Source organism: Podarcis liolepis, assembly GCF_965112155.1.
Source record: "Podarcis liolepis genome assembly, chromosome: 11".
Lineage (NCBI taxonomy): Eukaryota > Metazoa > Chordata > Lepidosauria > Squamata > Lacertidae > Podarcis > Podarcis liolepis.
The window spans coordinates 62,550,386-62,575,706 of record NC_139565.1 but is presented as its reverse complement, the minus strand read 5'-3'; the positions used below and the strand labels follow the sequence as shown (position 1 = coordinate 62,575,706).

At 47.4% G+C, this 25,321-nt stretch overlaps 1 protein-coding gene across 2 annotated transcripts; it reads left to right on the top strand.

Moving 5' to 3' along the window:
• Positions 1–2,055: 2,055 nt before the first annotated feature.
• On the top strand, positions 2,056–22,990 carry DCAF12 (DDB1 and CUL4 associated factor 12). 2 transcript variants are annotated; one of them, XM_083466045.1, is made up of 9 exons: positions 2,056–2,507; positions 6,226–6,480; positions 10,108–10,314; positions 10,689–10,749; positions 12,480–12,673; positions 14,090–14,155; positions 15,292–15,454; positions 17,992–18,170; positions 19,283–22,990. In XM_083466045.1, the coding sequence occupies exons 1-9, from the start codon at positions 2,439–2,441 to the stop codon at positions 19,439–19,441; spliced, it is 1,353 nt and encodes a 450-aa protein (XP_083322171.1). In that variant the 5' UTR covers positions 2,056–2,438; the 3' UTR covers positions 19,442–22,990. The 2 variants fall into 2 exon arrangements, with proteins under 2 accessions (XP_083322171.1, XP_083322170.1); XM_083466044.1 differs by lacking the exon at positions 2,056–2,507 and adding an exon at positions 4,480–4,893.
• Positions 22,991–25,321: the final 2,331 nt, after the last annotated feature.

Below are 25,321 nucleotides of genomic sequence, written 5' to 3'. Positions count from 1 at the left end.
ATAAAATATATAATGAAGGATGCTGGTCTTGCCTGCAGCCTTCCCTTTGGGGCATCTGGGCAGCTACTGCAAAAACAGGGTGCTGGACTAGACCACCTTGATCTAGCAGGGTTTTCATTACTGCTATAGGTTTGGGAAGGGATCTCCCTAAACCCTAGGTAAAGGTAAAGGGACCCCTGACCATTACATCCAGTCGTGGCCGACTCTGGGGTTGCGGCGCTCATCTCGCTTTACTGGCCAAGGGAGCCGGCGTACAGCTTCCAGGTCATGTGGCCAGCATGACTAAGCCGCTTCTGGCGAACCAGAGCAGCGCACGGAAACGCCATTTACCTTCCCGCTGGAGCGGTACCTATTTATCTACTTGCACTTTTGATGTGCTTTCGAACTGCTAGGTTGGCAGGAGCAGGGACCGAGCAACGGGAGCTCGTCCCATCATGGGGATTCGCCGGCGGGGAATCGCCGACCTTCTGATTGGCAAGTCCTAGGCTCTGTGGTTTAACCCACAGTGCCACCCGCGTTCCCCCTAAACCCTATAAATGAATAAATGGTAGGATTTTCATTATTTGTGATAGGAAGTGAAAATACCACCTGCAGAGGAATTCCTGGGCTAGCCTATGCAAAATGACCTGGCCAAACTAGGGCCATTAAGAAACAATACAGGGCCATTGAGGGCCATACATTAGCAGTACAAGAGAACTGTTCTTCCACCCCTGCCCTGAGGTATGAATGGAGACAAGGGATTTGAAAGGTTGCCAGGGTAATGGGGTGTGATGTCAAAGGAATAGTTTGGGAAAGGGGCAGAAGGATCTTGGCTGGCGGCAGGTGGAGAGAGATACCTTGGACTCCTGTACTGCACTCTGCTGTGGGGAACAAGCCCCTCTTGTGATGACCGTATTGCAGGATCTGACTCCATCTAATTTCAGGTTTAAACGTGTGAATAAATATTTTTTAAAGCTTTTGCCTTGTCTTCAGTTCTCCAAAGGAGCACAGACCCTGGTTGAAGGCCAAGACCCCTGGAATGTCATGCACAGCTCAGCAGCTGTTGGGGTGGCCTGCAACATTATGATCTTAATTATTTTATTTATATGCCACATTTTCAAAGTTAAAACTATGCATAGGGCAGCTACAATGTATAACAAACATATCAAAAGTAGTAATAAATAAACAAGGCATTGCACAAACAAATTGAATAAATTCCACATCATTCGTAAGATAAAAAATAAAGATACTGTTATAAGAAAAAACTGCTCCTTTATGCCTCAAGGGTATCCAAGAGCCCTTATAGAGTAGCTTCTCTCCTGCCTGCCAGGATACCTGATAAGGATTGCCTTTTCTGGCCATTCCTTTGAGATGCTAAATACTTGTGTCTAAATACTGGTGCATATTGATAGTGTGATCAGCTTAACTGATAATTGCCAGGCTGTATTTGAAAAGGGAAGTGTAAGCCCCTACAGTCCAAAGACCATTGGAAAGCTTTTCCCATTTCCTTCCTTCTTGCAAAGAAATATTTGAGGTCAATTTGGGAGAGTCAAAATGGCTTCAGGATTGTTCTCCTGTACTATTTCAGACACATGGTTTATATACTTATGTATCTGTTTGCCTTGTACATTTATGAACATTTATTTTATATATATATAAGACCTTAGAACTCCTATAACAATACAAAAAATTAACATCAACAACCCACCCCAACAACTCCCCCCTAAACAACACCCCAGCCTGTGCTTATACCTAGCTACTGTATATATTATTATTATTATCATTAGGATTTTTATTCCGCTCGATACCCAGAGGTCTCAGGGCGGTTCACAGAATAAAATCAAAATATAAAACCACAAATAACAAAAGGTGACTAAACCTATTACAACATTTAATTTAAACTAAATAAGGAAGTTGTTGTGGGAGGACGCAGCAGGCGCGTTCCTCTGCTGCCCTCCAGGGGGCTCCATAAGCAACCCTCAGCGCGCGCCTTGGCCAATGAGCCCCGGGGGGTGGGATCCAACGCGCAGAGCATTGGTACGCCTGCCTCCCTCCAGTTGCCCGGCAACACCCCGAAGGGACCGCCCCTCGGAAGAGCTCCCGCGGGGCGAGGCTGCCGTTGCCGGGCAACCCCGCGCGGCTGTTGCGCAGGCGGACGCGTCATGCGCCGCAAAGCGCGCGCGGGGCCGTAAAGCGCCTTCCCTCCCTCCCTCCTCCCCGTCTCGGTTTCCGGGCGCAAAATGCCGTGAGCGGCGCCCGGTCGGGCGGGCCTGTGGAGGGCGGTCGGGCGGTCGTTCGTTCGTTCGCTGGCTCGGTGAGGGAGAGAAAGAGAGAGGCAAGGCCAGGCCGAGAGGAAGGGGAGGGGGCGACCCGGCTCCGTCCCATGCTCCGTCGGCGGCGGGCGGCCCTTTCCTCCCCCTGCCCCTTCATGCGGGGCCCGGGCCGGGGTCGCGCCGGAGATGGCCAGGAAGACAGTTAGCAGGAAGAGGAGGGCGGCGGCTCCCGCGGCGGGGCCCGGAGGAGAGCAGGTAGGCCCGCGGGCGGGGGCGGCGGAGGGGTGGGGGGCTGGCCCCCCAATACTGTATTTGGCCCTTGGGACTTGGTTGGGGAGGAGGGGGCTTGTTGTGGGGAGCTGGGGGGCTGGCCCCCCAAATACTGTATTTGGCCCTTGGGACTTGGTTGGGGAGGAGGGAGCTTGTTTGGGGGAGGCGGGGGGCTGACCCCAAATACTGTATTTGGCCCTTGGGACTTGGTTGGGGAGGACGGGGCTTGTTTGGGGGAGGTGGGGGGCTGGCCCCCAAATAATGCATTTGGCCCTTGGGACTTGGTTGGGGAGGAGGGAGCTTGTTTGGGGGAGGCGGGGGGCTGACCCCAAATACTGTATTTGGCCCTTGGGACTTGGTTGGGGAGGACGGGGCTTGTTTGGGGGAGGTGGGGGGCTGGCCCCCAAATAATGCATTTGGCCCTTGGGACTTGGTTGGGGAGGAGGGAGCTTGTTTGGGGGAGGCGGGGGGCTGACCCCAAATACTGTATTTGGCCCTTGGGACTTGGTTGGGGAGGACGGGGCTTGTTTGGGGGAGGTGGGGGGCTGGCCCCCAAATAATGCATTTGGCCCTTGGGACTTGGTTGGGGAGGAGGGAGCTTGTTTGGGGGAGGCGGGGGGCTGACCCCAAATACTGTATTTGGCCCTTGGGACTTGGTTGGGGAGGAGGGAGCTTGTTTGGGGGAGGCGGGGAGGTGGGGGCTGGCCCCCAAATACTGTATTCGGCCCTTGGTTGGGAAGGAGGGGGCTTGTTTTGGGGTGGTCGCGTCGGAGGACGAGGGCCAAGCAGCCTGGCGAGGGGCTTCCACCCCAGATGGGCAGAGCCTGCTCTTTCCTGTACAGGGATGGGGGGGGGTGATGGGAATTTTCCTCCTCCTTTCCTGCGTGTAAGAGGAGCACCCGGTTGCAACAGTTCAATAAAGATCAGGCTTTGCTTCTCTATTTTCTCTGGTTGGCCTCTGTTCTTTTCTCCGACCGATGGAGAACCTGCAAAGGACTCTATATGGGCTCTTGGATACCCCATAAGGGAAAAGGGCAATTTTTGTTTACAACAGGGGACATAGGCGTGCGCTTCGAGGTCGGGTTGGCATCCGCCTGCCTCCGGACACACACGGAGATGTGCCATAGGCAGACGTGAAACATACGTGTGAATACACACGCGCGTCCTCTGCTCCCTGCCGATCAATCAGTAATATAGTTCAGCGTATAATCAATATATGATATAAGGTAACGTGCAGGTTATTGTGGGGGCAGCGGCGGGGAGCGGGAGAAACGGACGGGAGCGAAACAGAAGGTAAAGCGGGAAGGCGGCGCGTAAATGCGAGGAGTAAACAATGCGCATACATGTTTGCGCGGATCTGTGGGGTTACCTATTTCCTGTAGGTACCGGATTCCCGCCAAGGCAGTTTGCAGTACTGTCTATTTCGCTTCCCTCGATCCGTACCCGACACCGCTCCCATAATAACTTTAATATTATGATTGATCGATCCACACGATAGTGTGTTGCTTTGGAGGACAGAGAAAGGCCGGAGGGCCCGACTGCTCCATTGTCTCCATTATTTGCAGCTGCCCCCCTGCTCAAAGCGCGAACAATGAAATCGGCAAATAAAACCAGTCCCGTCGCTCCTCCTCCGCCCCCAAAGAAAGCAAGCGAGGGTTTGCGCGCGTTAGCTCCGAGCCGCGGGCCCCAGCGCCTTGTCTCCCCATCCCCTTCTTCTGCCGTGGGGACCCTTTCTCCTCCCGCCGCTTGCTTGATCGGCGTTCAGAGGTAGGCTGCCCCTGAACACGCAGGCTCCATTTCCTTCCCACCGCGCTCCTCCCCGTTGGCTCTGATCTCTCCAAGCTGCGGGAGGTGCGTGGAGTTGGAAAGGGCGATGAAGCCGGCCGGATCGGTGCCGGTGGAGGCGGCGGCGCAGTAGCCAGATGTCACTTCCCGGTTGCCCAACCCCCGGGGCCTTCTTGCCACCTGCAATGGCGGTGGCGAGGGTTGCTGGATGCGTCCTTGGACCGGGGTGGTGGTCGCGGAGCGCAATTGGCGATGGGCCTGGGCGCATCGCAGCTGCGCCCCGGAGAGCGCCGGGGGGCTGATCGGTGCCTGCTACCCGGTCGCCCCCTGGAAAGACCTGCTCCCCTCCTCTCTCCCTCCAGCCCGAAGGAGAAGCCAGCGGCTCTCGGGAGCGCCCGAGCCCTGGATTCGGCGTTCGGAGCTTTGCAACCGCCTTGGCCCCGAACGCCAGGAGGGCACCAGGCGCGCCGGCCGCTGCTCTCCGCCCAGTAGTGCCCAAACGCCGTCCGGGCTCCCGATGCTGCGGACCGCGTGTAAACGGAGGGGGTGGAGGCGGGGCTTGGCTGGCCAGAGGAGGGCGCATCAGGTTTGTTTTCGGGGGCTGGAGGGGAAAGGGAAGCTGGGCATCCGCCTGAGCGACAAGCCAAGGCCCCCATCTCCCCGAACCTCGCTCGCCGATGTAGCCACGACGAGCCGGGCAGAGTCCTTCAGAAGCCGCTGGCAAAGACTATTAAGACTTGCCTGATTGATTGATTGATTGATTGGTCCTCCATCCAGAAAGGGGGAGGGGGTGGAAATCCCTGTAGGTGAAAACAACAACAACAACAAAGCAGCCCATCTGGAAGCTTGGGTGCAGCCGACCTCCCAATTTCCCTTGTGCAGGGATTTCATTTTCAATTTTGTGTATTGGAGGAGCATTCTATGATGTAAGTAGCAGTCAGGCCTGCTGCCTGAAGACCTACAGTTTAGATGCAGTTTACTGTTTCCGGGGAATTAAACTTTAGGTGTTTGGGTCAGCTGAAAATGTAAATTTGCGTGAACACATCTTTGTCCTCTGCAGACGTCCACATTGTAGTCCATCTTCATGGTACCAATGGTTCGTTATTTTCTGTTTTAACCCAAGGTGTAGGCACGATAATGCCTCAGAAAGTAAAGGTAGCTATACTGGCCAGTAAGTAAAATTCCAAAATCCACATCGGAGCAATCAATAGCTTTATTAGGCAAACCAATATGCCACGAAATGACGGGCAACCTTTCCAGGTTTCCAGAACTCTTCGGGCTAGATGGTAAACAAGCGAGGAAATGGCTGGTCGTAATTAGAAATGAATTAACCATAAAATGTAAAATGAGCTAAAAATCCCATGCTTATCACTTTACAATAGATTGTCAAGAAGCATGTATATCATATGTGTAAGACAATAAAAAGTGTTAACAAGACATCTGAAATAAAACAAATCAGTGCCATGTGAATACTGCTGGAGAAAAGGGTGTTGCATAAAGTGGGAGCCACCACAGATGAAGTCCTTCACTTGTTTGCCACCCATCTAACCTCTGAAGGCAGGGAACATCTTAAGAGAAAGATTCCTTGGGGGGGGAGCCCTGAGAAAAGATCCCCAGGATTCCCAGGGGTGGTAGTCAAGACAGTTAACACTGGTTTAAGATCTTTATGAAGACATTTCATTATTATTATTATTATTATTATTATTATTACTATTATTATTATTATTATTATTATTATTATTATTATTTATGTAGTAGAGCAAGATCCTAGAACATTACTCTGGTCCAGTGAAAGATGTGTCAAATTCTTAAGGGGTCTCTGATGTTACATGAAATGGATCTTCCCTCTGGGGCAGATAGGCAGAATCCTTTCAAGGTAGTAAGTTACTGTACATGAACTGTTGGCATTCTCCCACAGTATGGCTGGGACCACTCAGCTCACAAAAGGAAGCGGCTTCCTCCAGTTAAAAGGTCACTGGTGTGCTACCTGAAAGGAAGAGAGGTGCGGATGCAGGATGAGTCCAGCTACCACCGACTCCTGCACGGATATGCAGCCCAGCAACTGCCCGGTCTCCTGAAGGAAAGAGAGTTTCACCTTGGGACCCTCAATAAAGTGTTTGCATCTCAGTGGCTGAATCACCGGCAAGTGGTGTGTGGGACAAAATGCAACACAGTAAGTGCAAATCTCTCTCTATCTCCTTAAGCTAGAACCGCTCCTGGATATTGTGTAGCTACACAAACTGTTCAGAAAAAGACAAATGTGAGACCGTTTAAAACCTTGCCTGCTTTTTCTTAGCATTTGCTGCATTGTCATACACACTTTCTACTTTCCCTTTTAGTTTTATCTGTATGCTGCCTTGAGTTCTTGTTAGGGAAAAAGACAGGGTAGGAATAAAGATACAGTATAGTAATAATTATGCAACGTTTGTCTTTAATTGAAAGCGAATTCATTATTGTATTATTTCAGCCTTGTATATAAACTGCTAGAACCTCCTAGCCTGCAATTATTTTTTTACTAGTATGGTAGAGAGACCTTTCCTCCTCTGCCAGCCCATTTATTCTCCTGCCTGCAGTTCCTGGTTTCCTGTGCAAGCCTGCTTGTATCTACCATAAATCGAAGGCTATGTTATTGTGTATATGCTCTGTGGCACAATGCCCTTTTTGAGGTGAGGCAACCTGTACTGTGGGCAGCAGCTGAAGTGCAGTTGCACCATAGTTTTGTATAAAAGCATGATATCAAAGTTTCTTTTTCACTTTCCTAATGATCCCTAGCATAAAATTCACCCTTTACACTGCTGTCTCTTACTGTGTTGGCATCATTGAACAATCCAGTTACAACCCCAAGGTCTGTTTAATCTGGTCACTCGCTGCCAGTTGATTCCATGAGCTTATATGTGATCCATTTTTTCAAAATAGGTTTTACATTGGTCATTTTCTAGTCCTCATTTATGGAGGCTGATTATAGGGACAAGTTACTTATTTTTGTTAGGAGGTCAGCCATTTCTAATTTAAAAACTCTTGGGTGGATGCCTTCCAGACCTGGTGATTTGTCAGTTTTAATTTTCTCAATCAGGCGGGGAATAATGCTGTATTTAATCAGAGCAGAGAATCTTGATCTGGCTCCGTATAAGACTGTTTCATGTGTTCTTAAATTGTGTGAATGCCAGTTTCATTGTAGAACACACACAGATCACTTTGTGACTCACAGTTCTTTTGTTGAGCTGTTAGCTTCAATTTGGTGCACTAAAATCCATGTTTTCATTTCACTGACAATCCTTCTAAATGGGAAATTTTTACATATAGGCAACCCTCTATTATCATGGGGTTGCATTCCTGGCCCTTGTGCGTGTCGGCGGAGCACGCACGAGCCTGTCCCATTCTGTCCTCTTCTGGGTTCAAACCTACCTGCGCTTTAGTGGTTGCGCATCGATTGAACATGCAAAAAATTGGTTTCCTGCTTGTTTGATACACTTGACTAAGTTCATTTTTGGTTCATTTGGGTTTTAGTTTGTGTAATGTAGTGGAGAGATGCATGGTGAACTGGAAGAGTCAGGCTGATTGAAGAAGTCAGGGTATGAATTGTATCGGAAGATGGTCTTGAAGACACGTGTTTAGGTTTTTTTAGCATATGTAGGGGAATTGCATCAGCTGGCTTGAGTTTTACAGATGAGCTGAAGCAAAACTAAGCAGTTTCAATTAAATTCAAATCTGAACTGTATAATTTGGGTTCCTAAGCTAGCATGAAATAGGCCTTGAGACCTTGTGGAAAAGAGTTTTGTATCTGGTGAGCAATGTTTTACATGCCTGAGCAAGAAGCAGAGGACTGAAAATTTCCCAGTCCAGGTCTACAGCATTGCTGCTGCTGCTGCCAACTTTTCTGCAAGGAGCACTTCAAATCTGAAAATGGATTCTGTGTCTGATTCATGCATGAATTGATTTAGCTTTGAGTGAGCAACTTGCTAGGCTTCCTAGCTACAGTTAGGTTAATGAAACAAGTTCATTCATCCAATAATAAGACCAGTAGTAAAGCAAATCTGGAAATACTTGGATAACCTCTTCCCCCCATATACAGGTTTCTGCGCACTACATGGTTAAATTGAAATTAGTAGTTTACTCCAGTATTACACCCCATGATGTAAACGCTCCCTCTTCTTTTCATAACGGGGACTGTTGCTTTGCCATCAGTTTTTTAAGGATTTCTTAAAATTTATTACTTTCATATTATGCTTCTGCCCGTGGTGCTACATACTGCATTTGTTGGATTGTTGTGCCTGAGTCTAAAAACGGAACTTCGAATTAAAATGGCTTGCATGCCCTCTGACAGAGCTGGGCTGTGCAAGACCCCAGAGGGAATTCTGGGTAGCTGATGGGCTTTTGTTACTCCTCAGAACTCCAGCTCTTCATTGTCTAAAGTGAACTTCTAGCCTTCAGGGATGCAGAAAAGCAGTATGTTTGAAAAGCAGCATAAAAATGCTCCGTATGTATATAGAAGGCTGCCATAAACAGAGCCAGGCCCATTGATAGAGCTCAGTATTGTTGTCAGTGCCTGGCAGAGGCTCTCCAGGTTTTCAGACAGGAGCCCCTCTCCCAGATGTGTCCGGAGAGGTCAGGGATCGAATCTGGAATGACTGAGCTGCAACCCTTTCCCTTGCAGAAATATTCGCTGGTTGAATGCGGTGTCTAAAAGGGGCCCCTGTGATTTGGCTTCCTGATTGTATTTTTCACAGCGTTCCCCTAGAGCAGAACAAAGCATCTGTTTTGTAGGCAGCTGCAACCTGCTAAGTTAGCACGCCAGGCTCTGCAAGCAACCTCTTGTTGACTCTTCCTTAATAGATCTGGAGGAAAGGCAGGATAGATATGTGTGAAGGTAGCAGTGCTGCAGTGTGGTTTGGTGGGTTGCATATTTCCCCTTCTCTCTATAAGTTTGGATCTCCAGAGCACACAAGTGCTTTCTTGGGTTTCTGCCTCCCATGTGCTAGTATGGGTAGGTAAACTAAGGCCTGGGGGCCGGATCCGGCCCAATCGCCTTCTGAATCTGGCCTGCGGACGGTCCAGGAATCAGTGTGTTTTTACATGAGTAGAATGTGTCCTTTTTTAAAAAAAATGCATCTCTGGGTTATTTGTGGGGCCTGTCTGGTGTTTTTACCTGAGTAGAATATGTGCTTTTATTTAAAATGCATCTCTGGGTTATTTGTGGGGCATAGGAATCCGTTCATCTTTTTTCTCTCCAAAATATAGTCCGGAACCTCCACAAGGTCTGAGGGACAGTGGACCGGCCCCCTGCTAAAAAATTTTTGCTGACCCCTGTGCTAGAGCATTCTTGAGTAGCTTCCCAGCTTGCACTTTGAATGGAGACAGTAGTGGGATTGCATTCCCTCAGGTGATCTGTCAGATCCCAGTTGCTGGTGGTGCCAAAGTTGTTGTGGGGAAGGAACACCAAAGGCATCTTCACCTGACGCAGAAAAAATATTAACAGTAATATGCTTTTTCAGTGTTCGTTGTTTCACATTATCTTGCTTAAATCCTGACAACAGCCCTGCATGGTTGGCCAGCGCTATCCCTATATTGTGGATGGTGGTAGAAGAATTGAACCAGTGACTTCCTGGTTCTTTGTTTATCATCTTTGGGCATGTTACCACAAAAGCATGGGCTGTTTCTTCTCTTCATGCAAAGCATGTTTGGTTAAAAATGTCCTATAATCACAGTGTTCTCTGTGCAGATTCAGGTTTAGGAATGACCACAGGTGTGTCTTCCTTCCTTCCTTCCTTCCTCCCTCCCTCCCTTCTTTCCTTCCTTCCAGTTGTTTGTGGTCGATGTCCAGACGGGTCAGATTACCAAGATTCCAATTTTGAAGGACCGAGAACCAGACATGGTGAACCAGCAGGGCTGCGGAATTCACGCCATTGAGCTGAACCCTTCCAGGACCCTCTTGGCTACGGGAGGTGACAACCCAAACAGCCTTGCGATTTATCGCCTGCCTACACTTGATCCTGTCTGCGTGGGAGATGTAAGTGCCCCTACATGGCTTCAGACGTTTTATTTCATTCTCATAGAAATTCTGTCTCAATCTGGTGACGGGTCCATTCGATGATGGGCAGATTAAAGAGGGCATCTTTATGTTGTCAGAAGTTGGATGGGCTGATGTATTTCGACATAACTGGAATGTTTAATATTGTGAAGCTGAGTGGGAGATTGCAGGGAATTGGACTTGGTTGACGTCCTGTGTACTTGTTTATAACCTTGCATGCTTGTTATCAAGAAAAGCAGTTGCATTTATTTGATGTTTAAGGAAATACATGAAACCTTTACCTTGATATATGAAACCTTTGCCTTGAAAGAATTCTCCTGCATCCTCATTTCTTCCTTCCTTTCTTTCTCTAGGACGGCCACAAAGATTGGATATTTTCTATTGCATGGATCAGTGACACCATGGCTGTTTCTGGTAACTTCTGCTAATGGCTTTATTTCTGTGCGCCCTAACATCTAACGGACTGTAGCTTCTCTTGTAGCTCACAAGCTCCCCTCAGGCATTGTACACGTGCGTAAAACCAACAGGAGTGGGAACGTGCGTGGTAAACTTGGCTCCCACCCTGTCTCTATCCTTTTCCAGGGTTCCACATCCTAGGAAGCCTCTGTGAAAACCGGGAAGATTCCTGCTTCAGGGAGTTGCTTTCCAGGTCATGGAGTGTTATGACAATGGCGATTAGCATGCCCATTGCTTTTACACAGGAGTAGAATGCCTGAGGCTTCAGATGTGTCTTTTTGAATTTTTAATCATATCTGTCTTAAGTACTTAAGCTGATTGTGGCAGCAGCTCCCTTTTCCATATTCCCCCTACCCATCAACCCAAAAGAAAACTGCGCTTTTTGCAAGGAGTTAGATGTCTCTAACATCTCTGTGTCCTCCGCAAAGTATATATCACACAGAGTTCCTCCTACTCCCTTGCAGTTTGTTTTGGCTTGTATGAGAGAATCTCACATTTTTGGCACCCAAGAGCTAGATTCCCCGCTCCCTGGGAGTTTTGTCATTCCATTCTAAAATTCGGCAGAGAACATAAGGGCATGGACTTAGGCATGGAGGGATAGGTGGCCACTTGCAAGTTAGCAGAAAGGTGAATTTTTAGCCATGGCAAAGTGGCCAAGAAACTGTGGAGAGAGCACTGAAGTCTTTTGAAAGACCTGCCTAGGCTTCCTTTAGTTTCTGAGTCTCATTGTGGATCCACACCTTGGACATTATAGTGGTTTTTCTGTAACCAGAAAGGGTAGGGGCTTGAGGTTTCAGAGGATATCTCATAACCACCACCATCCCCCCCTTGCCAAACTGCTTCCAATTCTATCCTAAAGTTCGGAAATACTGATACTTGAACCACACACCTGCTCTTAGAAGTTGGGCTGCTTGGCCCCAGTTCTGCTTTGCCACTTCCTCGCCTGGAAGCTAAAATGGGCTTCTGAGCCCGGGTAGCTTTTCCTGTGTCACAGTATGCTGCGATAATGGTTGCAGCATTTGCATATCTTCAGAATAGCAAATGAACCATGGCAGATTTCACTCTTCCATAGTGATTATAATTGCGCTGTGTTACAGCCAAGCTGAGAAACAGCCCACAGGATGTACTGAGCGACGCTGACAGCATTCAGCATAGCTCCAAAGCCCTCGCAGTGGAGGCTGACTGGACTTTGTCCCACTGTAACACATCCAGTGGAGAACTGCCAGGATGCTGTGGCATGAACTTTATTTTTTGCTCTTATTTACAACCTTCTGTAAAGACTACAGTTGTGCCTTTGTCAGGTTGCACTGCAGGACTGTGTTTACACAGTTTGTTCTGTAGTGTGCTAACCAAACAGACGGTTGCAGGAGGCTGTCAGAGTTTTATTAATCTTGAAAGAATTCCAGATGTGTGCCCCTTTTGGAATGCATTCTGTGTGCACAACCTTTTCTCTGCGGGAAACTGGGGGTTCTGCTCTCCTTGCTTGCCTGGAACATCCTGCACCAAGATAGACAGTGCAGTGTTCCTGGCTTGGCCTGTGGCAGGCAGAGAGCTGCGTTATGAGTGGTGCGTGACTGAATACGTAGCGCTTGCCTCTTTTTAGGCGTGTGCCCCATCGCAGTCAGAGAGCGGCATAATACTAGGAGGGCAGGTGTTTAATGTGTCCTTGGGTCTGCTGTCCCATGCAGGCTCCCGAGATGGTTCAATGGGGCTCTGGGAAGTGACGGATGAAGTCCTAGCCAAGAGCGATGCAAGACGCAACTTGTCTCGCGTTCCCGTCTATGCTCACATAACACACAGGGCTCTGAAGGACATCCCCAAGGAGAACACCAACCCGGACAACTGCAAGGTTCGGGCACTAGCTTTCAACAACAAGAACAAGGTCAGTAAGATAAATAAGTTTCAAGGTATCTGACCATAACTTTCCCATTGCCAGTGCTGGAAATATGTTGAAAGTAGCTACAGTCCCGAGAATTTCAGCGTTGGAATTATTATTATTATTATTATTATTATTATTATTATTATTATGCACTTTGCTCCCACCCCCACTTTCTAGCTCTCAATCCTTTGGTTCCTTTTCTGGCGGAAACATTAAGTAACTGAAAAAGTGTGTGCTGAAAGCTCAAAACAAAAAAAGGCATATTTGAGTTTCCCAGGAATTCGCATGTGGGACATTCCTCCCCCAATAACCCCCAGCTGGGATACCCCCCCCCCCGTTTGTATTTTTATTTAAACACCCATTCTATCATTCCGGCCTGCTCCAGAATGCAAATTCTTGATGCTGGGAGAGGCGGAAGAACACCCATATTTCTGCAGGTGTTGCAAATAAAACAAATGTTAAAAATTGTGATGACGTTGAGGCAGGCGCCTGCTGTGCTTCCCATTGGTTTGCTGACGCAGACACTGAAATCAAAGGGGGGGAGCCAGATGCAATTATTTGTCCTGCCAATGGCAAAGGCACTGAGGGTGTCATGCCCCATGGGCTCTGTGGAGCAGTGATGTTGTGAAATAAGGGACTTGTTTTTAAAATAAGGGCTGTCTGGCAGTCCTGCTTGGCTTTCGCCATCAGATTTTTGCAACCTGTGCCTCTGATTCTGAGGTCTAGAAACTGCTGAGTGCTTCATTTTTAAATAAAAACTAGGGCACTCTGGATTCTTAAGAGCTGCACACAGCAGCCTAGAGGTGCATGCAGTTCTTCTCTTGACCACTTTTGGATATAAGCTTGTGCTGTTCTTTCTTCCCGTGCTACCTTTCTGAATTTTAATGGTTTGCAGGAAGCCACTGAAAAATTATAGTGCGCAACCTGTGGTTCTGCTGATGTTGCTAAATAACAACAACAACAACAACAACAACAACCTATTATTTATACCCTGCCCATCTGGCTGGGTTTCCCCAGCCACTCTTGGCAGCTCCTAACCAAATATTAAAAACACAATACAGCAAAAAAATTCAAAAACTTCCCTAAGCAGTCCCATCATGCCTGTGCTGTGCTGGCTGGGGCTGAAGGGAGTTTGAGTCCAGTAACGCCTGGAGGGCTACACTTTCCCTATCCCTTTTCCAAAGCATTTTGTTTTAAATTACTTTAGTAATCCTTAAAAAAACCATCCATGTTAGGTCAATGGTGGTTGAACCCACATTGCAGATGGGGCGGGCGGATGACTTTGTGTCAGTGCTGAGATTCTGAGATGGGGTCTCGGTTGTTTTAGCATTGTACATTGGCAGACTTTTAACACTGATTGGTACTCTGCATGGATCTTCCGCGGTGGCCGAGTGGATTACAAAGCTCTTTCTGTTCTAGGAGCTGGGAGCAGTGTCTCTGGATGGATATTTCCACCTCTGGAAAGCAGAATACACACTTTCAAAGGTAACCTGCTAGTGTGGGGAAAATGTATGCTGGGCTTTATTCCTGATTTGGGATTGAATAAGTTTTGAGCTAAATTGCAGCACTTCCTGACTGTTGGGAGGGCTGACCAGAATGAACTTTTTAAAAGGGGAAATGCCATACGGTGCTCACTGAAAAAGCGACAGCTAACAAACGCGCGCAGCGCTAAACCCAGTCATCGTATCCCCTATTGACATAAACGATTGCCAAACCACTGCTCGCTTGACGCGACGGAGGAACAGAGAGAGAGTGGAGGGTGGCAGAGACATTTCATTCCCCTGTTCTTTTAATCCCGCAATCAATAAGGATCCCGGGATTGACCGGGGATCGAGCTGTCGATCATGGTCGACCGGTTGAACATGTCTGCTCTAAAGCATAGCTGACTGATTTATCAAAGGCTCTCTTATCTGCTGTAAAGCAGTCTCCGTGTTCCCAGTGACAACTGTTACAGTGGGTGGAGATTTGCAGTCAGTTTTGGACAGAGTTGCACCCCCCATGAAATACCAGGCACATAGTTTGGGGGTTCTCCTAGGCTCGGTGCTGTGTATGGAGGGGCACACAGTGTCTGTGGCTAGGATGCCTTTTACCAGCCTAGAGTGATGGCTGGAGAGAAAGCAAAACTTGTCAGTGACACAAGCTCTGCTCACAGCAAGGGTGGATCTCTACCATGCATGTTCTGTCAGGTTGCTGATAAGGATGGCTGTGAATTTCCTGCTTGCTTTTAAGAGCTGCTTCAGATACCCTGCTTACTGGCCCATCACAGGTTAAACAGACTGGCAGGTAATGGAGCAGGGCCTTTTCAGTGGTGGATCCATATTTTCTCCTGAAAGGTGGGGCATAGGAATCTGCCTTAAACTGAGTCAAACCATTGATCCATATAGTCCATTATTGTTTGCACTGATTGTCAGCAGTTGTGTAAGCAAGTTTAGCCTGCAAATACACTTCATTTCTCCTATTATTTGTTTGCAAGGCCTGCTAATTCTGGCTGGCAACATTAAACAATCTAATAGTTGAATACAAGGAAGTATACTTTCTTGATACTTCATTGCATCCTATTGTTCATCGTCCTCTCTACTGCTTCTCATGTGGGTTGTTTTCTGTCTTCATTTCCCCCCCAGCTGCTGTCAACGAAGCTACCGTACTGCAGGGAGAATGTGTGTCTGGCCTATGGTCAGGAATGGTCTGTGTACGCTGTTGGATCTCAGGCACATGTCTCCTTTCTGGACCCAAGGCAGCCTTCCCACAATGTCAAGTCTGTCTGTTCCAGGGAGCGAGGCAGTGGTAAGGATTCTTCGTGAGAAAACCTGAGCAGTGGAGCTCAGGCAATCTGTTACAGCGTTCCTTCACTGGATGATGTTGGCAATGGGATGGTGTTGTACATCCTCTATAAGTGGGAAGGAGGAAAGCTGGTGCTCCTGCAAGGATCTCCTCTCTGCCAAATAGTATAGAAGTAGTCTGCCCCATGGGTTGTTCTTAATACAGTCATACCTCAGGTTACAGCTGCTTCAGGTTATGTTTTTTCGGGTTGCGGACTGCCAAAACCCGGAAGTACCGGAACGGGTTATTTCTGGGTTTCGGCGGCCGCGCATGCGCAGAAGCGCCGAAACGCAACCCGTGCATGCGCAGACATTGGTTGCAAATGCTGCGGGTTGCGAACGTGCATCCTGCACGGATCACGTTCAGAACCCAAGCGTCCACCGTATTCCTTTTAATACAACGTTACATGGTGAGAGCTCTGTCTGCATGGACAACTTGTCAGCTATGACTGCTTTCATTCCCCAAGTTCTTGTGATGGATCTTGCCCAACTGCAGGTCTTTGCGATTACTAATTCCAGCATCTCCATTTCTGCCCTTTCCCCCAATAATCAATTCATTTTTAAATTGTGATCATATCTTCTGAAGTAGTTGGAGTTTCCCATTTCGATGCCCTTTGAAATTCTTGCCTCCAAGTCACTATTGTATTGCTGTGATAGTACAGAACATCAGTACTGGAGTTCTTATATTACTCAGGCAGATTCTGCACAGTTTTTTAAGCAGTTATATACACCTCCTAATTCTACTCCAGGTTGGATTTATGAGCATGTCTTATGAGACACCGTGTCTAAAGGTCTTTTTAAAATGTAGATCTCCTAACCTACTGGCTCCAGCTTATCAATAAGATGTGCCACACTTTTAGAGAAAACAATCAAATATGGCATGGCATTCATTAAATCTATGTCTTTTCTTAAGCACCACTTTAATGTTTTCAAGGATCTAAATTGTTCTGTTTTGTTCCTACATCTTTCCTGGTGTCAAAATGAAGCTGACTTGTCCAAAATCCCTGGGTTTTCTCCTCTTTGTTCAGTTATACTTCCCAGAACCTCGCTGATCTTTTATGATTGCCAAGGCCTTATTTTTAGCCAAATCTTGGGCCTCACTTGATGGCATAGGCCACGTCATCTGGCTGCTCATGTTGGTTGATATACGTTAAGAAGTCAAAGCAGACCTTGCACTGGCTCAGGGCTGGGCGATAATAATTCTTTCCTGTCTGGATTTTTTCAATAACACAGTTTAGTATACTGCGGCATTGAAGTGTAATTCATCATGTTCTTAAACCTCAGCAGCAAGGTTCTGTGACTAGAAGTTCATGCCCAAAATAGTTCAGAGAGTGGGTGCACACGAGAAAAGGTTTCCCATTATCTCCAGGTACCATTTGTGCCTGTGCATGACATTAAATCATTTAACGTTCAGAATTTTGAGACTGGTTTTTGAAGTATCATAAATTTCAAAATCTGTTCTCGTATACTCCCCCCTTCACCGCCCCAGCTAATTGGCATATTGTTTATCTCCTTCATTTATTTTGTAAAGTGGAAAGGGGCATTTTTTTGCTACTAATGAGACATAAACCACAGCAGTTGCTGACATTCAGGTTCCCGTTAAGAAAAGTGCATTGGCATTGACAGACTGGAACAAATCAAGGGGGTCTGTGACCTTTTCTCCTGCTCACAAACCTGGCAGGGTGATAACCGTGTTATCTTTCTCCACCACCTAGTAAGCAGAGGTAATGTAATGGTAATGGGGCCCCTGACCATTAGGTCCAGTCGTGACCGACTGGGGTTGCGGCGCTCATCTCGCTTTACTGCCCAAGGGAGCCGGCATACAGCTTCCGGGTCATGTGGCCAGCATAACTAAGCCGCTTCTGGCGAACCAGAGCAGCGCACGGAAACGCCGTTTACCTTCCCGCCGGAGCAGTACCTATTTCTCTACTTGCACTTTGACGTGCTTTTGAACTGCTCGGTTGGCAGGAGCTGGGACTGAGCAACGGGAGCTCACCCCGTTGCAGGGATTCGAACCGCCAACCTTCTGATCAGCAAGCCCTAGGCTCAGTGGTTTAACCGACAGCGCCACCCGCGTCCCTTCTAGTAAGCAGAGGTAGACTGCTGCTAAAGGTGGAGGTTTCATTTTTAGCTGTTCTGACTAATTGTCCACACTGAACTGGCATTAATGAGGGAGAAGCAACTCCATCATGTCCTTTGATATAAGGAGCCCAACTGCCATGAAGTCAGCTGTCTGTAGAGCTTGGGGACGGCAAACAAAATGGGAGGAAATAAATATTCTTCCCATTTTTTTGCTGAAGCCTCATTTCTCTTGTAAAAATTGTAAATTTGTGGAAATGCTGGAGGAAAATCCTCCTGGGCAATATTTTCTCTCTTAGAATGAGTGAAATGCTTTTGAAGATTTTTTACTTTTTGAAAAAAATGAAGGCAGCATTCTGAAATGATGATGATGAAAACCATGGTCACAGATCTTGCCATTAACCATCTCCCATTCCACGACAGGTATTCGCTCTGTGAGCTTCTACGAACACATTATCACGGTGGGGACCGGGCAGGGGTCCTTGCTGTTCTATGACATCCGAGCCCAGCGGTTCCTGGACGAAAAGCCGCCGCACAGTTGCTACGGAACAAAATTAGGAGGAAGTGAAATTCTCAAGTTGTCGACTGGCAAAGGTTGGCTGGTGAGTAGCTTGCAGCTTGAACGAGAGGTAGCCTTGCCACAAGGACTACTTTTTAAGGGCTCTTCCACTGACTGAGGGCTCTGTTTGTGGCAACGTTGCCAGATACAGGTGAAATAAGTTGTTTGCTCTTTCTAGTGAACGGATATGCCAGGCTATTAGAAGCGCTTGCTTCTCCTTTCCATAAGAGTTTGGTCCGCAGAGCCGACGCAAGAGATTGCGCCACCGCCCTCTCCGCATCTTCTCCCGCCACTGCTGCCATCCCTTCCTCTCCCTTCTGGTGGCAGCACTCTTGATCCTCCTCTCTCCATCCTGCCTTGGTCTAGGTAGGGCTAAGAAGGTCCTTCCTCAGAGTGAGGCATTCTGTGCTAGGAGGGTGTGAGAGTGCCGCTCCCATTTAAAGGCGCAGTACAAAGTGTAAAGGCCCTCCTTAGAGGGAGAGGAAGTGGGAAGCCTCGCCTGGTGGGCAGGAGGCCTGTGTGAATTTGCCACCCTCCTGTACTTGCCACTTTAGTCACTTGCCTTATGAAAAGGACTTGCCTCTTAATCAAAAGGGGGTGGGGTGGCCTCGGCCCAGTATACCTGAAGGAGCGTCTCCACCCCCATCGTTTTGCCCAGACACTGAGGTCCAGCTCCGCGGGCCTTCTGGCGGTTCCCTCCCTGCGAGAAGCCAAGTTACAGGGAACCAGACAGAGGGCCTTCTCGGTATTGGCACCTGCCCTGTGGAACGCCCTCCCACCAGATGTCAAAGAGAAAAACAACTACCAGACTTTTAGAAGACATCTGAAGGCAGCCCTGTTTAGGGAAGCTTTTAATGTTTAATAGACTATTGTATTTTAATATTCTGTTGAAAGCCGCCCAGAGTGGCCGGGGAAACCCAGTCAGATGGGCGGGGTATAATTATTATTATAATTATTATTATTATTAGGCTGAAAATCAGCTTCAGCTTAAATTGGTGGCTCTTATTTTGCTGCTGTTCTCCATCTTGTTAAACAGCTTGGGTTTCTGAGCTGGTCGGCAGCTTCCCAGTTCCCTTTGAGTGCTCCCGGGGATGCGCAGCAGCCAGTTGCGGGGAAGGTCATGACTGACTCAGTTGTTGCCCTTTCCTTTGACAGAATCATGATGAAACCTGGCGGAATTACTTTTCAGACATCAGCTCCTTCCCAAACGCTGTTTACACCCACTGCTACGACTCGTCTGGCACGAAACTCTTTGTGGCAGGAGGTCCCCTTCCGTCTGGACTCCATGGGAATTATGCTGGTCTCTGGAGCTAAGAACAATTTCCAAACAAAGATCTTTCGTGCAAATTATTTCCCCCTCTGCATTTCTTTTTTAAAACACAAAGGAATTGTGTGACGACTACACTGTTCTCTTCTGGTTTTGATGCAACTTGGGGTCAACCTTTTCTTTTGTTTTCTTTTCAGAAGGGGCGCAGCAAATTCCACCCATCTCCCAACAGTTTTTGTACATTTTTTGAACAGTTTTAGTTTTGGTTTAATCTCCTTTGATCTTTCTACAACAGGGTTTATAAGCCCCTCTTTTTATTGCATTTCTTAAAAATGGCTGGGTCTTTGCCCTGAGCTTAGGCTAACCAAACTTACATGCTCCCTTCTCCCCTTACTTTGCTGTGAGGTAGAAATCCTCCATTAGTTCGGCTGCTGCCAAGCTTTCTGTGAAAGCCCAGGGGCTGCGAGTGCGAGTGTGTGTGCGCGTTGGGGTGTATGTACGTACGTGCTGGTACTTTGTCAGTCACATTACCTGGAATAAAAGCTTCTTGTAATTAAAAGGAAAAAAATTAAAAAGTATTTATATAATGAGATACGTTACTACTTTATCCACAGAGCCCAGCTTGCACCTGGCTTCACATTATTTTGAAAAGTACAAGTTTAATGATGCTGTACTGGGTCCAACAGGTGACCTGTGTTCTAGGTCTGTCTTTCCTTCTCTTTTCCCCTTTTCCTCCTCCCATAGATCCACAGGAAGGATATGAGTGTATAGATGGTTGCAGGGCGAAATTCGTGGTCCATGAGAGCTCTGTGAAAGAGGTGGTGGAGGAAGAAATGGCCAGTTTTCACAGTCCACTTGTGTGAGATTTTTAGTTCTGCTGGGTGAGATGCTTTCTGAGACTGGCCCCATAGATCTGCCAAATAACTACCCCTAATGGCCTCCAGCGTTGAAAATTGTGTGTGGCCCAGCTCACAAGGATAGTGACTAAAAACCTAAACCCTACATAGCTCTGTTTAACATGGAGTGGCGATGACTGCCTTGTGTTGGGTTTATTAGCAAGGCAATCCAAGATCCCACAAGGAAGCAGCACAAGCCATAGGCTGGTCTTCTGGACTTAACTGCGCACGAGCGGAGACTTTTTGCCGGTGCCTGGCCTTTGGGGCTTTCTCGATGGAAGTCCCACAGGGACCCATCTGGCTGTTCAGCTGCTGACCCCGGTGCAGCTGCACCCTGTAATTCGTAACCTGTCTAAATTGGACCATCCAAGAAAATGCACTTGCAGCTCGGCATTTGTCGCTATGGCAAAATGCTTGGTTTGCTTCCTCTCTGCCAAGACAAGAAACAACACCGCAAGACAAAATCGGAGCTTTAAGCCCTTTTGCTTCTTCTCAGCTGGAGTTCAGTTTTCTGCCCAGTTTGCCAAAGGATGCTGCTGCTGCTGCTGTGCCACAAAGAAACTGCACTTGTGGTGCTGGAAATAAGTAGTCAGCTGAAGAAATCCACATCTTAGGCGAGACTGGCTGATGCGTCCCTCTGTGTGATTTAATGCTCTGGCCTGGCATTATTCCAAGCAGCTTCTGTTGGTTCTGGATAATGTTAGCCCCATGTCTGCACTGGGCCTGGTGCAGAGCTTTCTGCCTCTCCTATTGTAACGAAGGAGCAAGAGTATTGGCCTTCGGCTGTGGTGGTCCATTGTGTCTTCGGTTTCTTTGTTATGGAGGCCTGTGTGGAACACAGACTCATGCAGAAGAAGGAGCTTGTCTCCTCTGAGCATTGAAGGAAGCCCTTTCTCTGAAGGGCATAGTCTAAAAGTCAGCCTGCCTTTACCTCTGGGGTTGGGCAAAGAGATGGGTGAAATATGCCTCCAATTTCTAATTTATATGATGGGTTTTGGCTGTCAGTGGTCTGAGATCTAAAGAGAGCCACTGCCGTGATACTTTTTTGGCGAGAGGCAGCAGCTGGCATTGAGTTGCGGCTTTAGTACTGTGCAAGCTTAAAGGGTTCCTTCGAAATGCAACTGTGCTCCTGGACTTTGGTCTGGATCCTGAAGAAAGCATATTTCATGGTAACATTAGCTTCTCTCATTCCACTTACGATCTGAGATTCTTTCCTACAAAAGGGGGAGAGAACTTCTAAAAGCACCTGTGGTGTCAAATGTTGAGATCCTTGTTAAGTCCTTATTTCATCTTCCATCTTACGATTGAGAAAAGCAGAGGCCGCAAGAAGAGCTTATGCCTCCAGACATTGAGGTTGCATCATGTATTCCAGGGCAGCCATTTTAACAGCGATGTTTTTGATCCGTTTTATATTTGTTTTGTGGTTCTCTTTCGCAGGCTATCTTGAAAACCTAGATTAATAAAATTTAAGAAAAGCAAAAAACCACAGTGAGCCAGACACACGATGTGATTCTTCCTGTCAGCTCCAGCTCCTAGGTCTGCGTCCCTTCGTCATAAACATAGTCATAAACATGAATGGTACAGTTTTACATGTGTACATGTAAACACTCTCTTATAGGCACATGGCTGCAAGGGCCTTTGTTCATGCATTTATGAGAGTTCGTTGAATAACTGCCCCCCTTCCCCGAATAAAACAGTTTCCAAAAAATCATTTCCACTCTGAAGTGCCTGGACACACAGGAAACACTGAGGGCTGTTTCACAGATCATGTGCCGCAAAGATGGGCCTGCTAATGAAACATGGTCAATAGGAGGTCTTAGCCAGGGTTGGACCCCCAGCTAACAGCTATAACAGATATACCAGTTTGCAAAGGGTCTGCCATCTGTATGGCATGTTTTGAACTTTCTGCTTCCAACATCTTAGACATAGGGTTGGGTCCAGTGGCGGTGCTCAATTGGTGGTAAAACATCTATCAGTGGAACGGAGTGAAGCAGGGTTTTGTTTTGGGGGTTTTTTTTGTAATTCCCTTTCTACCCTACACGATGCCTATTAAATCCGTTGCACAGCAGTCAGGGCTCCTCTAGAGCAGATTTAGGGGAGGCCCCGCCCCCTAAATTCCACTGATGGATACCTGAGTGTCAGGTAAGCTACACTGTTAGATACATACCCTGGGAAAATTGTGAGTCCGCTCGTAAGTCAAACCAAGTGGGGTGTCTCTGAGACATAATCCCAGCAGCCTTGGAGACTGTAGTGTCCTTCCCAGCCTTTCACAAAGAATGCCGTTTCCTTCCATTCCCTTGAGGTGAAATGAATGTCGTCATCTGGGTGCTGGATCTTAAGCCTCCTTAAACTTGTACTTTTAAAAATGGGCCTGTGCACCTGGTCAACTCTTGCTCATAGCCTCCCACAGTCTCAGGGTTATATGTCACCACAATTTTCATCCAAATGACAGCACACAGGACCAATCAGAGGTTAACGTGCCTTTCTCCTACGGTACCTTGATCTTTGCAAAGCTGCCTACAACAGGATTTGCTGTTTGTCACAGTCTTTCATCTGGATATTGTTTTGTCTCTTTTTCTAAAATATACATATATATATATAATGATAATGAAATGTTCTAAGCTGCAACCAACCTGTTCAGTGAATTGTAACTTTTTTAATTTGATGTTCAAGAGTGGTGTATAAAATCAAATGTGTGGATTTGTCTGAAGTGCGAGTTTTTCCGCTGCCACGCTTAACTTGTTGAGGGGACGGTGGTGCACCTGTTTATTTCCGGATGGTGGTTTGCAAACTGCACTGCTTGGGTCCAAATAGATGCTTATTCAATCCAAACAGATGGTTTATTAGGCAGATAGTCTAAAGCAAAGTCTTTTTATTTCCCCCAAAGCTTTCTCTGTACATCTGTGATGGGGAGACACACACACACACACACACACACACACACAGAGAGAGAGAGAGAGAGAGAGAGATTTGCAGAGTTTTCAGAAGCTTCTGGGAAAACCTGGCTTTGAACTGACACGCAGGCTTGAGAGAGAGGTAACATCACAGTTACAAAAAATAGAATAGCCCTTGACAATATAGAATTTGGAAACTGCGTATTTGAAATTCCATGCAGTTTGCATTTTTAATCCTCTTGGAAGCCGGTGGACTGCATGAGGAACCAATGCTATGGGATGCGCAGAAGACGACTTGGAAGTGTTGCTTCATTAAAGCAGTGAGTGGAGTGGGATGGGGGTAAACTAATGACTAATAAAGCCAGAATTGCTTCTGCTGCCTTCTATATTTGAAAGCACGATATGCCCCATATCAGTCAGTCTTTGTTTTCCAGGATCACATTAAACTGGCTGTTTGGTGCTTTCCAAAGTAAGGTCTGTAGCTGAGTGATAAAACACATGTGATGCATGCAAGAGTCCCCAAGTTCAATCCCTGATATATCTCCAGGTGTGGTTGGAGAAAACTTTGCTGTCTGAGGCCCTGGAGAGCTGCGGTCAATCTCTGGACAATCCTGAACTAAAGAGGACAATGGTCTAACCAGGCGGCTTCCTGTGTTTGCATGTGACAAAAACAGTAGGTTCCTGGAGTGGGTAACTTGTATGTAGAGGTGGTCAAAACTAACCATGGCTTTTACACTGCTGGAACAGCTTCTTACTACTAAAATCTGCATACCACCCTCTACCTATAGATCTCAGGGCAGTTCACAACATAAAATGACAATATAAAAGATACATAATAAAAATAAAACAAAGACAACCCAATAAGAATATGCACATGCCTGGGACACGTGAAATAATAATTATTACTATTTATTATTATTTATACCCCACCCATATGGCTGGGCTTCCCCAGCCACTCTGGGCAGCTTCCAACAAAATATTAAAATACAGTAATGCATCAAACATTAAAAGCTTCCCTAAACAGGGCTGCCTTCAGATGTCTTCTAAAAGTATGGTAGTTGTTTTTCTCTGACATCTGGTGGGAGGGCGTTCCACAGGGCGGGTGCCACTACCGAGAAGGCCCTCTGCCTGGTTCCCTGTAGCTTTGCTTCTCGCAGGGAGGGAACCGCCGGAAGGCCCTCGGTACTGGACCTCAGTGTGCGGGCAGAATGATGGGGGTGGAAATGCTCTTTCAGATATACTGGACCGAGGCCGTTTGGGGCTTTAAAGGGCAGCACCAACACTGAATTGTGCCCGGAAACTTACTGGGAGCCAGTGTAGGTCTTTCAAAACCAGTGTTATATGGTCTCGGCGGCCGCTCCCAGTCACCAGTCTAGCTGCCGCATTCTGGATTAGTTGCAGTTTCCGGGTCACCTTCAAAGGTAGCCCCATGTAGAGTGCATTGCAGTAGTCCAAGCGGGAGATAACCAGAGCATGCACAACTTTAAACACCCGTGGCTTCTCACCAGCATAGCAGGAATGATGGGAGTTGTAATGCAACTCGGCCATCCAGATGTTTTGAGACTACAGTTTCCATCATTGCTGACCACTGGTCCTGCTAGCTAGGGGTCATGGAATTTGAAGACCAAAAACATCTAGAGGGCCGAGTTTGAGGAAGCCTGCTTTAGAGGGCTGCAGGCTAGCCACACTTGCATAGCATGGGCAACATGGTCCTATTGTGTTGACTTGCTGCCTCTGTCAGTATTGTGCAAGCTGTTGTGCTTAGCTGTGATTTCTGCATTGTAAGGGTTTGAGTCCCATCCAACTGTACAACTCTATGATCCTGTTGTGGTTTTAGGAGGAGCTCTGAATGTGTCTGCAATACAGTGCCCCACAGTGCCTTCTGCTTTCCTTCCTTGCACCGTGAATTTAGTTTGCATACAACCTAGGGTTGGTTCACTTCCAGACAGCTTTGCACATTTCCATGGGTACAGCCGCAATGCTTCCTAGAGGTTTGCTAAGGGCATGTTTGCTCAAAAACACATTTTGTCCACTCCCAGTTGCACATGCTAAAGGTAAAGGGACCCCTGACCATTAGGTCCAGTCGCGGACGACTCTGGGGTTGCAGCGCTCATCTCGCTTTATTGGCCGAGGGAGC

Bases quoted from the DNA above. Each gene is read 5' to 3' on its own strand.
- DCAF12 (XM_083466044.1), top strand. From the start codon at position 4,516: ATGCGTCCTTGGACCGGGGTGGTGGTCGCGGAGCGCAATTGGCGATGG. The intron at 6,481-10,107 runs GTAAGTGCAAAT...CCTTCCTTCCAG, and splicing joins GTGGGACAAAATGCAACACA to TTGTTTGTGGTCGATGTCCA. The intron at 14,156-15,291 runs GTAACCTGCTAG...TTTCCCCCCCAG, and splicing joins CAGAATACACACTTTCAAAG to CTGCTGTCAACGAAGCTACC.